Source organism: Dipteris shenzhenensis, chromosome 22 (genome assembly GCF_047967505.1).
Source record: "Dipteris shenzhenensis isolate YYH24624 ecotype China chromosome 22, Dip_SZ_1.0, whole genome shotgun sequence".
NCBI classification, from domain to species: domain Eukaryota; kingdom Viridiplantae; phylum Streptophyta; class Polypodiopsida; order Gleicheniales; family Dipteridaceae; genus Dipteris; species Dipteris shenzhenensis.
This window is the reverse complement of record NC_141617.1, coordinates 20,720,244-20,737,084: the sequence shown is the minus strand read 5'-3', so window position 1 is coordinate 20,737,084 and position 16,841 is coordinate 20,720,244. Positions and strand designations below refer to the sequence as shown.

Here is a 16,841-nt window from a genome sequence, read left to right as displayed (position 1 = left end):
AACTTGAACCATGAAGCTTAGTTTACAAGTGATAGATTAAGCTCGAAGAGGGGGACTTTAAAGGGTGAAACATTATATAAGATGACTCATTGTCCACTAAAAGTCTCATTGATTTTTTCCTACAACTGTTTCTTAGAGATTGCCACATGCCTATTCTTCCCTAAATGGTGTCGTCATTGTAGAATTTTTAAAAAGGGCACACATCTTCATTTTCAAAGCCATTGCCTTTGACTCAATAAAGTTAAAAACATAAGTATCCTTGCATATAAGTAGTTTGTATCCACATTAGTTGTACAATGACGCTCAACCTCCAAGGCTTTGGCCTAGTGGATTGGGCATTGGGCTTTCAACCCTCAGATTTCAGCTTCAAATCTTGGAGGCTGGGACCTAGTGTCCCAGCATGTGGTTGGATGCGTTGTGTAGTGTATATGACTTTACTAGAGCTGTGGACCCTATGCCCACCGGTCCAAGGTGGGTGCCCGGGACCACCGATGGGGGGGGGGGAAAGGCCTCCAAGGCTTTGGCTTAGTGGTTTGGGCATTGGGCTTCCAATCCCTTGATCTCGGGTTCAAATCTTGGAGATATCCTAGCATGTGGTTGGGTGTGTGTGAGTTACTACAGCTATGGACCTTGCGTCTACCCGTCCAGGGCGAGTGCCCCTCGATAGGATCACGCGTGGGTACGTGTGGGGTGGGTGTGAAAAAAAAAAGTTGTAGTTTATGAGTAAATAGGTTGAGCTTGGACACAGAGGGTCAGGCAGGAAGCCTTTGGAAGATGATTTGCATGCCATATTGAGGCTGCAAGGTGATCACCAGAGTGGGAGCATGAGCGTAGGAAGGGGAGAGGTGGAAGGCAAAGCGTTGGAGGATGAGCGAGAGCACCACCTTCGCCTCCAACATCGCAAAGCTCTGTCCGACACAATTGCGGGGACCCAAACCGAATGGTATGAACGCCCAAGGGTTGGTTGACGCCTTGGCGATGCCCTCTGTGAAACGTTTTGGGTTGAACTCCAATGCATCAGCCCCCCAATACTTTGCGTCGTGGTGAAACGCTAACACTGGTATTGCCACCCCTGTGCCCTCCGGCATCACGAGCAGCTCCTTTCCCAGCTTCATTTCCTTTGTTGCCTTCCTGAACGTCACCACTACTGGTGGGTACAGCCTTAAGGCCTCGTTAAGCACCATCTCCACCTTATACACCACCACAAAAAAGAACATCAGCTGCCTCCCGGCGCATGATCAGCTTTCAAGAGTATATCTTATGAGCTTAAGAAAATAATATCGAGTATTCACAATCAATCTTGCAATCAGAACATACTATCGATCAATCTTGCAATCGCAACGAAAGTAGACAAGTTATGCATCGGCTTTCGGACTACACGAGCTCAAGGATGCAATATTGAGTACTCACAATCAATCTAGCAATCGCAACAAATGTAGAGGAGTCATCTATCTATAGGTAAAGCTTTCAACTAAATCTCTAGAGCGTATTGTAATGAAGCTTTCTTATGAAAGCTTGTGGAGAGCGATACATCATACTCACGATTTTCAAATTGTTGAGCGAATCGGCAGTCGGTGCTTCTTTCCCACACACCGTCAACACCTCGTCTCTAGCCCGATCCTGCCACTCTGTGTACTTCCCCAATAACATCAACGCCCATGTTAAGAGTGTCGATGTAGTCTCGTGACCAGCCAGATAGAACGTCTTGCACTCGTCCACTATCTCTCCGATGTCCATTCTCAACTTCTTTTGATTGCCTGACAACTCCTTTTGATTGGCCGCCATCATCAATCCAAGCAGATCGTTCTCCTCCAAACTACCACTCCCACCCTTTGCTAGCTCCAAGCGATCATGTATCATTTGTCGAAGTAACTTCTGTACTTCATTATCTAGCTTCCGGCGGTAGCGATTCATAGGAGTGGGCAAGAATCTGTTGCAGTATACAAAGTTAAAGTGCTTAAGAAAGAGGGTCTATTGCAGCAGAAACCTGAACTCATCTAACTTCAGCCCAATTCTCTATCTCATGTACTTTCTACATTTCAACATGTAATTTGCCCTTTTTGCTCTCACACAGAAACTCTCGGGTAAAAATGCTACCTCGATCCTGGGATATATACTTTCCGGGTGGCCCTCTGGAAAATGATCAGCTGTTCATGCAGAATCTCGAACACTCGCTGGCCACTTTCGTAGCTGCTGCCAAAGGCCGTGTGCGCAATGATGTCCGCGGTAAGACGTCTGAACTCTTTCTGAACGTCAATTTCCGTGCTTCCTAACTCTTGCTCGTCGATCTGAGCTCCCCACTTGCTCAAGATGGAGGCCGTGCATTCTGCCACCGTTGGAGTCATAGCCTGCTAAGAATAAACATAATTAGACACCGCAGTAAATTGCAACCTGCAATAGAAGACTTGTACGAGAGGGGTTCCTCGGCCTGCACCTTCAACTTTTCTCTAAAGAAGGCCGGGCTGACTATTCGCCGATGCTGAGCCCATTTTTCTTCCTCAAGTACCACAAGCCCCTTGCCTAATAAGAACTCGATATTCGGTGTTGACATTAATGATTTCTTGTAATGCCCAAACTTGTTGGACAAGATCTCCCGGGCCTGCTCAGGTTCAGTCGCAAATATTCTGGCCTGGGGGCCAAACCAAAAGAAATACGGCTTCCCTACACAAACTCGTCATGCGACTTCAGAATTGTAATACATCAGATTGGAGTCCTTGCAAACATCTGATAAATTGATAAAACTGTGATCTGATAAGTTTACTCACCTAGTTTCTGAGACCATAAAAAGTAGTCTGGGAGGATTCGGGGCACAAGGTCGTGGGAGAGGTAAGGCATGGGAGAACTGCGAGCTTGGTGGTTCAAAGAGAGGATATCAGGGAGGTTGCCGTAAAAGAAATGGTAAGGCATACCCTTCAATCCTTGAGCTTCGAAAGCCCATTTCATGCGAAGGGGCGTCAAACATAGCGAAACAAAAAGCTGCGACAAGGTGTAAGTGACAAGAGAGACGAAAAAGATCGATAAGATCCAAGCAGGGTTGATCAGAAGAGTGGTGATCTCCATTGTTGGTAAGCTGGGATGTTGTGTGGATGGAAGTATCCTAATTATTAGTTTAATACTTGTTACACTATTGTTCTCCAGGAACCTTAGAATTTCCACCTTCCGATTCTTTAACTTTCTCTCTGCACAACGTGCATTATTGAACCTCTAGCTAAGGGCCACATCAGACAAGACTCCACTCTGCGGAATCGATCATTAGGCCCGTTTCACACCTGTCCAAATAGACAGGTATCCTTTATACACCCGCTCGGATTTAAAGGAGATTTTCAATGTTAGAAAAAGATAGGGCCTGTCAGATTTTCTCTGTGTGCACTCCTTGGATGAGCTAACAACCCCGGCCAAGAATCGAGACTTTCTTTTGAACAAATGAATCCCAAACATAGAACCCGCCGGCCCTTATTACATGCAGGGGCTAAGAATTAGAGTCTTCTCAGATCTCGATCGAGATGCTCGACACATGGACCTTTCTGGCCATCAAGGTTAGCTTTAACGGGACCCGTCACTACGTCGTCAACCAGTTGATGATGTCACCACATGTCATCGTCAACAATTGCTCCCTTCACAACGTGGCATGGTCACTTGCTCACATCACCACGTGTCATGGTCATCTACTCACATCACCCCGTGTCATCACTTGCTTCACAGTCACCTAACCGTTGACCAATCACAACCCATCTCATGATTCTGTTTTATCTCTTTGAAGATTTGTCATTATCTTGTTACATATGCTCTATTGTTTTTCTCTTTTTGTGAAAAGTCCTCAATTTGGGTTGCTAGGTGGTTAGTCTAGTTTCCTAGTGAGTTTATGCCGATTTTCTTAGGTATCGGATGGCTCACATCAGATCTAACCCAACTAGTGACCTTCACAGACCCACGACGAATGCCTCTTTTTCAATGTTAAAAAATGATTAGTGTAGAGCAATAAATTCATGGAAATCTAACGGTATTTTACACACTAGGGTCATGGAAGCCTAAGTCTTTTTCAAAACAACCAATGATTGTCCAAATAAAGGCCACCCAAAAGAAAATTATGTACAAACTCGTTCCACACTCACCCAAAATTGAAAATGCCCACATGGAGATTGAATAGAATCCAAATTGTCTCTTTCTTTCTTTAAGCACAATCGGTTGCTCAAACCATGGCCACCAACCACCCCTCTAATCATCATTTGCTCTACATGCTACTTGCTTGAATGTCATGTCGTTTTCTGTCTACAACACAAACTATCAATAGCTATAGGTCTCAATGGTCTTCAAATTTGATACAAAAATACTATGATTAGTTTGTGATAGAAGTGTTCACTAAAGATGCTCCACCATCCTTTGAAATTATGCCTCTTGTAAATCATATAAGATCTCATACTTCAAATTGTTTATCTCTTCTTCTCTTGATGTCTACATAATCCTCATATCTAAAGAATTTTTCTTATAGTCCCCTTTGTACCTCCTTCAACCTGCATGCTTTCAAAGAAATTTTTTGCAATCCTTGAGAGTGTGAGAGAGTGATTGAGAGTTCTCGAGTGTTCTCTTCCATCGAGAAAATTTATGTTTTCTTAAAAAAAAATTTTCCATTCATGTGAGATTCCCATCCATTTGAGAGTTTATGTTGATTTCTTTGTGTTCATTCTCTTCATTCATTCATTTCTGCTGAGAGATTCTTGTTAGAGAGAGAGAGTCCATTAAAGAGAGATAGGGAGAGTTCTTGAGTGCTCTTTCCTTCGAGAGAAATTGTGATTGTGAGAGAGATTTCTATAGAGAATGAGAGCGATTCTAATTATTTGAGAAAGCTTGGAATCAGTTCCATTGGCCTTCATCAACCTTGTCCAACACCTACGCAAGTATTCAAGCAAAGCCACAGCTCTTAACTCCCAATAACTAGGCTCTACAGCACAACCGTCGACTCCATTAAGCAGCACTAGTGCGCTTTTCTTCTCCTAAGCGACTAACCGAATCCAACAAACAAGGTAGCCTCAAGCATATCGGCAAGCATCAGTAATGACTCCTATAGCACAACCTACACTACTCTAACTAGTTGGCCGAGACTCTAGCAATGCCAGAAGCAACAACGACAATGGACCTAGCAACAAAGCACCAATGCAGATAGCAAGCACCGTAGGTGACTCTAGCGAAATCGGCGACTCCACATACAACAATGACATAGCTAGCATGTCAAGCACGACCTAGCAAGGACCAAAAACCGAGCAAGCACAGTGACCACATAGCCTTGCTACTAGCCAATGAAAGCGAGCAATAGCAGCGAATATAGCACCCGAACAAGCTCCGCGCTCACGGCTCTATGGCTTGGATGCGTTGGCGCTATAGGATAAGGAGAGCTCCTTATCCTATAGCACCAATGCATCCAAGCCATAGAGCCATCTCCTCCAACACCACCCACGGCTACCCGAGAGTCCACTGCAATTAAGTCCTCTACATTCCAGTGCCACAGGCCTTCCTACAAATGGCTCCCTCACCCATGTCTGGCTCTCCTACGAATTGCATTTCCAACATGACTAGCCCGTCCATATGGCCTCTCTACAACCAGCCTCCAAGCTCTCCTATCAGCCATCAACAAGCAAAGCTCCAAGATGGATAACCTCCACGAAGTGACAAACAACCATCCCAGCGACAACCTTCTACCACAGGAAGGAGGATGGGTTGCAAGGTTGGAGGAAGGCGGGGAGGGAGAGGATGGGTTGCAAGGTTGGACAAGAGGGGAGGAGGAGTTGCAAGGTTAGGACATGCTTTTGGACATGGAGTGCAAGGAAGCATTGACACTTGGAGACAATTTCTTGGAATACCAAAGTAGAACTCATACAATGCCCCAAAGAGCATGGGCTTCATTCCATTATGGGGTATTTATACAAGTTGGAGAGCTTCTCTCTCTGCATGTAGGAATTGTAAGACTTTCTCTCTCTACATGTAGAACTTGCCTACGTGGAAGTTGCATGTAGGAGTTGGAAGTTGCATGTAGGAGTTGCATGTTGCATGTTGCATATAGGAGTTGCATATAAAACTCGCATGTAGAACGTGCATGTAGGAATCGCATGTTGCATGTAGGAGTTGCATGTTGCATGTAGGAGTCGTATGTAGAACTTGCATGTAGAACATGCAAGTTGGATTCCTAAGAGGGATTATTGTTAGCCTAATGCGAGTACAAGCGGAGCTTTGCCGTTACTCTATACACACATTTTACAAACTCGTTCCCCACTCACCCAAAATTGAAAATGCCCACATGGAGATTGAAAAAGAATCCAAATGGACTCTTTCTTTCTCCGAGCACAATCGGTTGCTCAAACCATGGGCACCCACCACCCCTCTGTGAGCTTGGTGGTTCAAAGAGAGGATATTAGGGAGGTTGCCATAAAAGAAATGTTAAGGCATACCCTTCAATCCTTGAGCTTCAAAAGCCCATTTCATGCGAAGGGGCGTCAAACATAGCGAAACAAAAAACTGCAACAAGGTGTAAGCGGCAAGAGAGACGAAAAAGATCGATAAGATCCAAGCAAGGTTGATCAAAAGAGTCGTGATCTCCATTATTGGTAAGCAGGGATGTTGTGTGGATGGAAGTATCCTAGTTATTAGTTTAATACTTGTTACATTATTGTCCTACAAGAACCTTAGAATTTCCACCTTCCGATTCTTTAACTTTCTCTATGCACAACGTGCATTATTGAACCTCTAGCTAAGGGCCACATCAGACAAGACTCCACCCTCCGAGTCTTCGAGAATCGATCATTAGGCCTGTTTCACACCTATCCAAACAGACGGGGATCCTTTATACACCTACTCGGATTTAAAGGAGATTTTCAATGTTAGAAAAAGATAAGGCCTGTTGGATTTTCTCTGTGTCCTCTCCTTGGATGAGCTAACAGCCCCGGACAAGAATCGAGACTTTCTTTTGAACAAATGAGTCCCAAACATGAAACCCATTGGCCCTTATTGCATGCAGGGGCTAAGAATTGGAATCTTCTCAGATCCCGATCGAGATGCTCGACACATGGACCTTTCTAGCCATCAAGGTTAGCTTTAACGCGACCCGTAACTATGTCGTTAGCTAGTTGATGATGTCACCACATGTCATCATCAATAATTGCTCCCTTCACCACATGGCGTGGTCTGTTGCTCACATCACCACATGTCATGGTCATCTACTCACATCAACACGTCATCACTTGCTTCACAATCACCTAACTGTTGACCAATCACAACCCACCATCTCATGATTCTCTTTTATCTCTTTGAAAATTTGCCATTATCTTGTTACATATGCTCTATTGTTTTTCTCTTTTTGTGAAAAGTCCTCAATTTGGGTTGCTAGGTGGTTAGTCTTCTTTCCTAGTGAGTTTATGCCAATTTTCTTAGGTATCGAATGGCTCACCTCAAATCTAACCCAACTAGTGACCTTCACAGACCCACGACAAATGCCTCTTTTTCAATGTTAAAAAATGATTAGTGTAGAGCAATAAATTCTTGGAAATCTAACGGTATTTTACACACTAGGGTCATGGAAGCCTAAGTCTTTTTCAAAACAACCAATGATTGTCCAAATAAATGCCACCCACAAGAAAATTAGTTATAAACTCGTTCCACACTCACCCAAAATTGAAAATGCCCACATGGAGATTGAATAGAACCCAAATCAGTTGCTCAAACCATGGGCACCAACCACCCCTCTAATCACCATTTACCCTACATGCTACTTGCTTGAATGTCATGTCATTTTCTATCTACAACACAAACTATCAATAGCTATAGGTCTCAATGGTCTTCAAATTTGATACAAAAATACTATGATTAGTTTGTGATAGAAGTGTTCACTAAAGATGCTCCACCATCCTTTGAAATTATGCCTCTTGTAAATCATGTAAGATCTTATACTTCAAATTTTTTATCTCTTCTTCTCTTGATGTCTACATAATCCTCATATTTAAAGAATTTTTCTTATAGTCCCCTTTGTACCTCCTTCAACCTGCATGCTTTCAAAGAAATTTTTTGATGCACCTTTCCTCCACTAATTCCATGATCTCTTATCTCTAAAGGGTGTCTTGAATTCATTCCATAAACTATGTAGAAAAGGAGTCATGCCTCTAGTATAATTTTGACTATTGTTATAGACGATTCAACTTGTGCCAATTATGTATCCCAAAAGTTAGGATGTCTTGCTGCAATACATCTTCTATTGATCACTTCACTTTTTGGATGATAGCTAGTGTTGAAAGTAACCTTCTTCCAATTGTCTTCCATATATTCTTCCAAAAGTAGCTCAAAAAATATGTGTCTCTACTAAAGGTAACACTAAATGTCAAACCATGATTTCCCACCTTTTGTTGGAAGAAAATATTAGCAGATTTTGGAGCATTGTTTTTCTACTTACATGCAATGAAATGTGTGCCTTACTAAATAATTCTAACATTTTACATCATAATTTTTGGTAATTTGAACAGAAATCCAAGCTCACATGCTCTTATGGTCTTTCTAGGGTGGATAAATCTTGGTGTAGTCCTCCATTTGACCTCTTCTCTTTCCTTCTTACTCCGTTCTTAGCATTCAATAAACCACTCAGCATATTTTTTGATTTGGATAATTGCTAGTACTTAAGAGTGACTTGGTAGATTGTTTTTCTTCAAATAATCTGGGTCAACGTTTGCTTGGGTATAGCCAATCGTAAAACTATTTTCGGGGTCATTTTGAGCCGCAACGCGACACAATCTTAGGTGAAATTTTCAATTTTGTGCGCGCTCTCGCCAAAAATCTTCCCGACGTCATGAGCACTAGCGTAACAATGAGACACAATCTATTTATTTTGAATACTGTAGAGCTCGACATACGATAGCTCTACACTAATCATGCATCTCTACACTACTTCACGTAGCATAGCCTTTGGCTTTGACCACCTATCATTGCGCACCCTTTCGTCGCAACTTTGCCAGCTGTCACTGGACACCACGCCCATGCGGATTATTAAAATTCAAGGTTTGCTTGGAGAGACCACCGCGCTGGTTCATGGCATAATAATGAGATGCAATCTAAAATTGGTTTTTTAAAACACTACTAGAAGTTCAAAGAGTAAGCTACAAGAGCCTGCAACAAGATTACGATAGGGTTGTGCACACTTGCCATGGCTTTCGACAGATTTGAAAACTAGTCCATTGTCCTGAGAGATTTTCAAACTAGAGTGGAAGTTTTGGAAACGGTCCATGTTGATGTTTTTGAGCAATTTAAGCAGCTTCAAAAGATGCTGAGGGATTTAGATGAAGATGTTGCACACAGGAGCAAAGAGTAGAGGAGATGAAGGAGAACATCCACAGCCTTAGAATGAGGGAGAAAGGAATCAAGAAGCATCTTCATCATGCACAGAGCAAGACTATGGTATTGATAACCATAATAGTTAAATAGGATGCCTATCCTGCTATGCAGTAGGGTCTGAAATGCATGCTCTGCCATACCCCCATCATAGATGACTGCATGATCCAATGGCTTGCATGCTACCACCCTGTGCACATTTTTTTCTTTTGGGGTGTCTGTGCATGCAAGATTTCTATGTAGAGAATGCCATTTTCCATTGCCAAGGTCATGGACAGCTTAAATGTGCCTGCCAACTACAAATATCTACGACAAGAAAGTAGATGTTGCAGCTCAATTTGCCATTTGGGTAAAAAATGCAAAAGACAAGAAGCTCAAATTGAAGAAGGCCAAGACCGAGCCTAACTACGAGGAAAAGGGGCCTGAAGGGAGGACCAACCCCCCCCTTCAGGAAAGGATTAAGAAGGGCCGAGCCTACAACCAAGAAGCTCAAATCAAGGGAAAAGGAAGCGACATCAAGGGAGGGGCTAGGACCTTGAAGGAAGGAACTAGCTCCCTTCTAGAAAGGAGCAAGGAGGGCAAAGCCTGCAATTAGAAAGCTTAAAAATGCAACCTGCTCAAAGCAATGTGGAACTAGGCCCCTGAAGGAAAGGAGTCCTTGAGATGTAATCTAAAGGAAAGGAGTCTTTGAGATGTAATCGATGTAATCTGCGTGTAATCTATTAAATTTTTAATCTTCTCCAGAGTTTAATCTATGTAATCCATGTGTAATCTATTGAATTTTTAATCTTCTCTAGAGTTTAATCTATGTAATCTATGTGTAATCTATTGAATTATTAATCTTCTTCAGAGTTTAGTTGGGCAATGTTTTCTCAACTATGTGACTAGATATTGTCCTTTGACACGCAAAGGATCATAATGTGAGACAAAAGATTTCGAGTAGACAACTAATGTGAGACGAAAGATTTCAATTAGACAACTAATGTGAGACTGAAAGATTTTGATTCAACAACTAATGTAAGCTGAATGATTTTGATTAGACAACTAATGTGAGATGGAAGAATGAGAAGGTCAAGCTCAATGAACTCTCTCCCTATTTAAGTGCAATAATGCAGACACAACTAAGAGCCCATCATGAAATCTAGCCCCAAAACTCTATACACCAATCCACCTACTATAAGCACTAGTTGGCCTGGTTTGGATGTCTCCATGGACTCTGAAGGTAGGCACTGAGCCTATCATGCCTTTGGTGCACCGGATTAAAATTTTCGTCAACGGGGAAAAATTTCCACCAATGAAGATTTTCCGTTGATGAAAGTTTTACGTGACAAAGTTTTCTGAACGATCTTTTTGTTCATTCGTAAATCAAATTTCATTTTTTTTCATATGAAATTTTTGTTCTATCTTTTTTTCAGAGAAAAAAATCATGTTCACGCTTGTCAACATAGTGAATTCCAGAATCCAAAACTTAATGAAATTTTCAAAATAACAATTGCTAGCATACTCATGCTTCCAAATCTAGCCTTTTTAAACTAACATCTATATTTTTGCAAAGGCTAGAGCTCTCAATCGAACCAATAAATTGAAACACAGTAAATGAGAAATTCTACTAATCAAGAGTGTTTGCAATTTGACCATTTGAGATGTTGGGCTTCTATCTAAGTCTAGAGACATGCTTGCTTTGAATAAACCTCTTCTATGGTCGTGGACTCCATATATACTTACCCATCTTAATGTTAAAATATATTAAAATTCAACCATGTGATACTCCTATTGCCCAATGGATGCCAAGTTCTATCTTACTTAAACTTCCACGATTTCCCTTGATGGGGCTTGTTGAGATATGGTACCATGAGCACATAGATTAAAGGCTAAGGTATGGCATAGGAATGTATCAAAGTAGCCACCCTAGGATGTGGACTACATGATGTGGAGATCTGGATCAAGGATATCCACAAGCAGAGATGTGGATGAGAGAATCCCACACGATTGACTATTCAAAGGGCACTCTCTTTAGAAGAAGCCTATCATGTATTGTTGAGAACACACATTGCAAGAGAAATGCACATTCACTCAAGATTCTATTTATGAGTCCAAGCTAATCTATCTTAGAACCTAATTCACTTTAGGTACATGTCATGAGCACTCTCTTCATCATGTCTCCACATAGGTTCCATCCACCTTAGAGCACTCCATCGATCCTGAGGCATGCATGTTTTGTCATGGTATCAGAGCTCCCTTGCATTCCGCTGAGGCATTGCAATCCTTGAGAGTGTGAGAGAGTGATTGAGAGTTCTCGAGTGTTCTCTTTCGCTGAGAGAATTTTTGTTTTCTTTGAAAGAAATTTCCCATTTGAGAGTTTATGTTCATTTCTTTGTGTTCATTCTCTTCATTCATTCATTTCTGCTGAGAGATTCTTGTGAGAGAGAGTCCATTAAAGAGAGATAGGGAGAGTTCTGGAGTGCTCTTTCCTTCGAGAGAAATTGTAATTCTTAAAGAGATTTCTATAGAGAATGAGAGTGATTCTAATTATTTGAGAAAGCTTAGAATCGGTTCCATTGGCCTTCATCAACCTTGTCCAACGCCTATGCAACTACTCAAGTAAAGCCGCGACTCTTAACTCCCAACAACCAGGCTCTACAGCACAACCGTCAGCTCCATTAAGCAGCGCTAGCACGCCTTTCTTCTCCTAAGCGGCTAACCAACTCCAACAAACAAGGTAGCCTCAAGCATATCGGCAAGCATCAGCAATGACTCCTATAGCACAACCTACTCCAACTAGTCGGCCGACTCAAGCAATGCCACACGCAGCAACGACAATGGACCTAGCAACAAAGCACCAATAATGTAGATAGCAAGCACCGAAGGCGACTCTACCAAAATCGGCGACTCCACATACAACAATGACATAGCTAGCACGTCAACCACGACCTAGCAGCGACCAACAACCGAGCAAGCAAAACAACCACACAGCCCTGCTATTAGCCAAAGGAAGCGAGCAATAGCAGCAACTATAGCACCTGAGCAAGTTCCACGCTCACGGCTCTGCAGCAAGCTCCTTATCCTACAGAGCCAACGCATCCAAGCCACAGAGGCATCTCCTCCAGCACCACCCACGGCTGCCCCAGAGTCCACTGCAATTGCGTCTTCTACATTCCAATGCCATAGGCCTTCCTATAAATGGCTCCCTTGCCCACGTCTATCTCTCCTACGAACTACATTTCCAACATGACCAGCCCATCCATATGGCCTCTCTACACGAAGTGACAAACGACCATCCTAGCGATGACCTTCTGCCACAGGAAGGAATAGCAGCAGCACATGCGACACATCAATCACCATGCCTCTACAATGCGATCCCGCCTCCAAACGAGCCCAAGGAAAAAACTTCTGGAAGCCGATCCCTTCGCATCAGCTCCATAGCCGCTGCCTCCGTCGCCATCGCCGAGTCCTCAAAGGCTTTGTCTTGCTAAGGTTTGCTCTGCATGACACATGGTAATATTGAAGCCAAACCTAAGAGATAGGGTTGGTTCAGTTACCTTAGTCAGGTTAAGCTACTTTAAGCCAACCTTGGTTAGACAATGTTTAGTCAATGGTTAATATTAAACAATGGTTAGGAGTGCCTAGAGTTAGGTAAGTTTGGTCATTTTTAACCCGGGTGGAGTTTACTCTGGGTTAGCCTTCAAGACAAGGTTGGTTAACTAAGCTGGGTTAAAAGATCACCACAGTGCCACCCAAGCATAGTCCCTTTCTAAGCACAGTCCTGCAAGCAATATATGAACCCTTGTGCCACATCATCAATGGCCCTTTTTTAATCAAAACTTTGACAAGGTGTAACTTGCAATCCAGAGGAATTTGCACACGCTCCAAAAAGGAAAAGCCATCATCTTTTAGAGCTCTTCACGCCTGTCAGATCAAAATAATTGTATGCAATTAAACACTGCCAATATTGAAAGAAATCAATTGTTAAGACCTTTGCAACTAGTGAAAAAGCGACGCATGAATGCAAAAAGCATGCCAAAAGCACAAGTGCATGAGATGACCATAGCACAGAACACGACATCCACACATAAAGGATTAAGGCACATGGAAGAACAAAGCATCATGCATCAAGCTACATCAAGCGATGAAGACAACAACATCGATAACATGTATTGAGAAGCAACATCCTTTCCACCTGCATCCCAAATGTTTGTAACACAAACCTGACCACCTGAGAGTAGTTATGAAAGCACCCAGGGGAGGATTTGATCTTGTAAAAACCACACTTTACCACCTTATGTAGCAAGGTATGCACTAAGGAGAGGTGATGGATTTGTCACTCACATCTAACCACCTTGAAATAGCCAAAGAATCATGGCACCAAGGGGAGGTGTTGAGATATGGTGCCATGAGCACATAGATTAAAGGCTAAGGTATGGTATAGAAATGTATCAAAGTAGCCACCCTAGGATGTGGACTACATGATGTGGAGATATGGATTTAGGATATTCACAAGGAGAGATGCGGATGAGAGGATCCCACACAGTTGACTATTCAAAGGGCACTCTCTATATAAGAGGCCTACCATGTATTGTTGAGAACACACATTGCAAGAGAAATGCACATTCACTCAAGATTCTGTTTATGAGTCCAAGCTAATCTATCTTGGAACCTAATCAAGAGTAGTGTATGGGAGACCATGTCCAACATCACTAATTGGGACATCTAGGTCGCCCCCTGCGGAAGGCCATCAGGTTCCCTCGACAACCACCCCCATCACCCTCTGGCAAGATATCATTTACATCTTACGCACCATTTGGGAGACTTGAAGATATAGGGGCCCGCTGAAAGACAAGAGCATTTCTACACGACTTGGCTTGCAATTATCTTTCATGTTTTTACGAAAGGTATACACTGGATATATAGACCTCCGTCTTAGCTATTATCCCTTCTTCCAAAGATTTCTTAGGCAATGGGATGGGTCCTTTAGAAACAAGCTGGTTTCCATTTTGAAAACCGATTTTCTCCTTCCCCCATGATCAACACCTTTCACATTGCTGATGGTTGGTTTTCCAAGCATTAAGAGAAAGCGTTCTCTAGAGAAAAAAGAATGAATTGGAACGTCATGAAAGAAACCTTCTGTTGACATAGCCGCTCCTCTCTCATTGTACCAAAGTTCTTTATGATTAATACTAAATTTGAGGAGAATCGTTGCACCACCAACTCTTCTATGACAATCAATCAAAGCATGATAACATGATTATTAATGAATACCCCTAAGAAATGTAGGCCACCACATGTGATCTCTTGAAGCAATAACGTATCTAACTTGTGCTTACAATAATTTGATGATCCTCTATGTCTCCTTCCTACAAGAGCCATGCATTTTCCAAGAGATTAGTGATAAAAAGACATGTTTGTTTCTATATACCCTTAAGAGATATTTGTACCCATCACATAAAAAATGAAAACCGTTTTATTTACTTCGCATACCGATAGCAACATATTTTGCATGTCTTTGGTAGACACCTTACTAGATCCCACAAATTCCAATACCTTCCTAACATCTGCTTTAATTATTCCCTCAATCTCTCCTCTTGTTTCGAAATGTCATTCTTTTTGTGGTTGGCATTTGTTAGTTCTTCATCCTCTCTTGCATCACCACCTCTTCCACCATTCTATCCATCTTATTATCTTGCACATCGTCCACAATCATGTATCACACCTTTAACACATACACAAAGTATCTTTACACCTCATCTTCTAAGTACTGTTACGCCCATGTTGAAGAGAACGGACTCCTCTTGAGTTGATTCAACTAGTGTCCAGCAAAAGTTTATTAGCTAACATGTCCGTAGGAGTCTTCCCTCCTTCCAAAGTGCCTAATCTTGGTCGCCGCCTCGTCACCACCCTTTCTTCCAAATAGTTTTCCAACAACTGTTTTATTTCCTTCGCTCGCAAAGGATTTCAGAGTGTTACATGTCTCTTCTTGATGCAACTCTTGCTTGACTAGGACTGCTAAGGCCATTGATTGCAATCTATTAGGTTGAAGGAAAGGTTTACCTCGCTCTTCAGCTTGCTTGGGTAAATCTGAACCTAACCTATCCTCAATTTCTTTGGATTGCATGGTGTCACCATGGGAGCACATGCAAGATCAATTTGCTTATGGACACTATCATGGCAGTTTTGAGCAAATTGACCTTCCCTTTTGAAGATCAAACATGAGTGGAGGAAGGGACCAAACTGCACCATTTGGTCATGAATTGAGCCGTCTAATAGACACACATCCAAGAAATCGAGTTTCTCCCATGCTTGAATCCCAAAAAAATTAGGTTCCTTTGATCCCTTTTGTCGGCCTAAGCTGAAGGGGACACCTGCAATACTTTACCTGACAAACATGCAAGATGGTAAAATGCCATGCAACCATCCAAGAAGACCTGAGAAACTAACCCACACAAGGCATTCATGAAATAATAATGCATCAAAGCCAAACGCCTAACTCCATGGGAAAAGAAGCATCAAAGCTCCATTGGACACAAGTCACTGACCAAGTACCAAGTTGCATGATTTTTCTGACCACAATAGAAAAAAGAAAGAAGCCCTTACCCTGAACGAAATTGTATTCGCTAATGAGACTGGTAGAGCAATATAGAATTGCCTTTATAGCTAACATGTCCATAGGAGTCTTGCCCTCCTTCCAAAGTGCCTAATCTTGATCGCCACCTCGTCACCACCCTTTCTTCCAAATAGTTTTCCAACAACCGTTTTATTTCCTTCGCTCACAGAGGATTTCAAAGCATTACATGTCTCTTCTTGATGCAACTCTTGCTTGACTAGGACTGCTAAGGCCATTGATTGCAATCTAATAGGTTAAAGGAAAGGTTTACCTCGCTCTTCAGCTTGCTTGGGTAAATCTAAACCTAACCTATCCTCAATTTCTTTGGATTGCATGGTGTCACCATGGGAGCACATGCAAGCTCAATTTGCTTATGGACACTATCATGGCATTTTGAGCACATTGACCTTTCCTTTTGCAGATCAAACATGAGTGGAGGAAAAAGCCAAACTACACCATTTGGTCATGAATTGAGCCATCTAATAGACACACATCCAAGAAATCGAGTTTCTCCCACGCTTGATCCCAAAAAAATTAAGTTCCTTTGATCCCTTTTGTCGGCCTAAGCTAAAGGGGACCCCTGCAATATTTTACCTGACAAACATGCAAGATGGTAAAATGCCATGCAACCATCCAAGAAGACCCGAGAAACTAACCCACACAGAGCATTCATGGAATAATAATGTGTCAAAGCCAGACGCCTAACTCCATAAGAAAAGAAGCATCAAAGCTCCATTGGACACAAGTCACTAACCAAGTAGCAAGTTGCAAGATTTTTTTGATTCACAACACAAAAAAGAAAGATGCCCTTACCCTAAACGGAATTGCATTCGCTAATGACTGGCAGAGCAATCTGGAAATGCCTTTATAGCTAGGAACATGA

At 42.3% G+C, this 16,841-nt stretch overlaps 1 protein-coding gene across 1 annotated transcript; it reads right to left on the bottom strand.

The window, feature by feature from the left end:
* Positions 1 to 401: 401 nt before the first annotated feature.
* Positions 402 to 3,087, bottom strand: LOC147887854 (cytochrome P450 CYP72A616-like). The gene is made up of 5 exons (XM_087393432.1): positions 2,766 to 3,087; positions 2,435 to 2,661; positions 2,098 to 2,348; positions 1,543 to 1,930; positions 402 to 1,190 (listed from the first exon to the last, which is right to left on the bottom strand). The coding sequence occupies exons 1-5, from the start codon at positions 3,058 to 3,060 to the stop codon at positions 753 to 755; spliced, it is 1,599 nt and encodes a 532-aa protein (XP_087249558.1). The 5' UTR covers positions 3,061 to 3,087; the 3' UTR covers positions 402 to 752.
* Positions 3,088 to 16,841: the final 13,754 nt, after the last annotated feature.